The sequence below is a fragment of the Metopolophium dirhodum genome, chromosome 1 (assembly GCF_019925205.1).
Source record: "Metopolophium dirhodum isolate CAU chromosome 1, ASM1992520v1, whole genome shotgun sequence".
NCBI lineage: Eukaryota > Metazoa > Arthropoda > Insecta > Hemiptera > Aphididae > Metopolophium > Metopolophium dirhodum.
Window position 1 is genome coordinate 14687435 of NC_083560.1, and position 1643 is coordinate 14689077.

The window sequence follows — 1643 nt, forward strand, 5'->3', positions numbered from 1 at the left end:
TCTATAAACAAATTTGTACATTGATATTTATATAATGGACTCCAGTTATGCATTAATTATTAAAGTTTCAAAAAAAAAAAACATTTTTCCAAGTTTATTCCCATATATTTTATAGAAAATATTATAAGTACCTACTGCATATTATTTGTCTTATTTTTAGTGCAACGATTGCACATATTATTTCGTTGTTTTTTATATTATAATTAATATTCAATTGCTCAGTACGTTTTGCTGCTGCACGGATATCTACGTGTGGTCTTTTATTCGGATCCTCCAACACGCAATGAAAACGTTGGGTCAATGCGTACAGAGTATAGAACAGGGGTGGCCAACTTTGATAGACTTGTGATTGACCTCTGAGTTTTTCTAGGTTGTCACGATTGACCAAAAAGGTTGTCAATAAACAAATACAGTAGAAACCGTTTATAATGACACCGGTTGTAATGACATACTGGGTGTAATGACCTTAGATTGCAAGTCCCGGCAAAACTCCTATATTGTATGTACTAATTTGTATCGATTATAATGACATCTGTATAGTGACTATACGGATGTTATGACGGTTATTTTTTGTTATATTGGAAAAATATTTTATCTATAATGACTTTGCTTAATCGAAGGTACTATTACAATACCGATAATACCGATAATTTCATCGTTGTTTAGTCGTCAGTTTTATTTTATCGTCAGTGTACCTACGGGTAATCGTCGTGCGGTTAAATGTGTTTTGTGTTCGTGTGTTAAATTGTATTGTGATATTGTAAAATGAGCAAACGAAAGCAATTCACCATCGAAGAAAAGGCAAATGTCATTTTTCGTTTAAAAAAAGGTGAAAAAAATTCCGACATAGCTAATGAATTAGGCGTAGGTCACTCTACAATTTCCAACATATGGAAAGCTCGAGACAAAATCGAACAAGAGTTTCAAAATGAAAAATTATCAGTTAAGAAACTCAGAAATTGTACACATACAGATTTAGATAATGTTTTATTACGATGGTTTAAAAATCAAAGAAATCTATGCATTCCAATTAATGGACCAATTCTTCAACAGAAAGCCAATGAATTAGCTGAAGGCCTTGGTAAGCATAGTTTTAATTGTTCCACTGGTTGGATTCAAAGATTTAGAGCGAGGCATAATATTGTGTTTTCAACAATAAGCGGAGAATCAAATTCGGTCAATACTGAAATAACACAAAATTGGCTCGAAAAAGTATGGCCTGAATTACGAGAAGGATACACAGATGACCAAATTTATAATGCAGATGAGACTGGACTTTTTTACAGAATGCTTCCATTATTCTCTGGAATAGTTTTTCTTTAACGATAACACCGACCAGAATAGTCCGGAAAACCGAACGAACAATAGTAAAACAAATGGGTAAAATTAATATTGAGAGTTGAGATTCACAATCATAAAGAAACACTATTAATAAATAATAATTATTATTTATAAAAAAAAACAAGTTACTACATATTATGTACAATATATTTTAGATTCTGAGATGAATGTATTGATTAGATTAGCATTTTCTATACACGATAACATTTTCAAAATATTTTGACATATTTTGAGTGGTTCACGGACTTTTTCAGTTTTCAATTTTTTTATTTTTTTTTTCTATAAATGTCAATAAAATGTTA

At 30.6% G+C, this 1643-nt stretch overlaps 1 protein-coding gene across 1 annotated transcript; it reads left to right on the forward strand.

Annotated features, from left to right (window-relative positions):
• The first annotated feature begins 765 nt into the window (after positions 1–765).
• On the forward strand, positions 766–1323 carry LOC132933041 (tigger transposable element-derived protein 4-like). The gene has a single exon (XM_060999380.1). The coding sequence runs from the start codon at positions 766–768 to the stop codon at positions 1321–1323; it is 558 nt and encodes a 185-aa protein (XP_060855363.1).
• Positions 1324–1643: the final 320 nt, after the last annotated feature.

Excerpts from the sequence above, each read along its gene's own strand:
- LOC132933041 (XM_060999380.1), top strand. The coding sequence starts at position 766 with ATGAGCAAACGAAAGCAATTCACCATCGAAGAAAAGGCAAATGTCATT.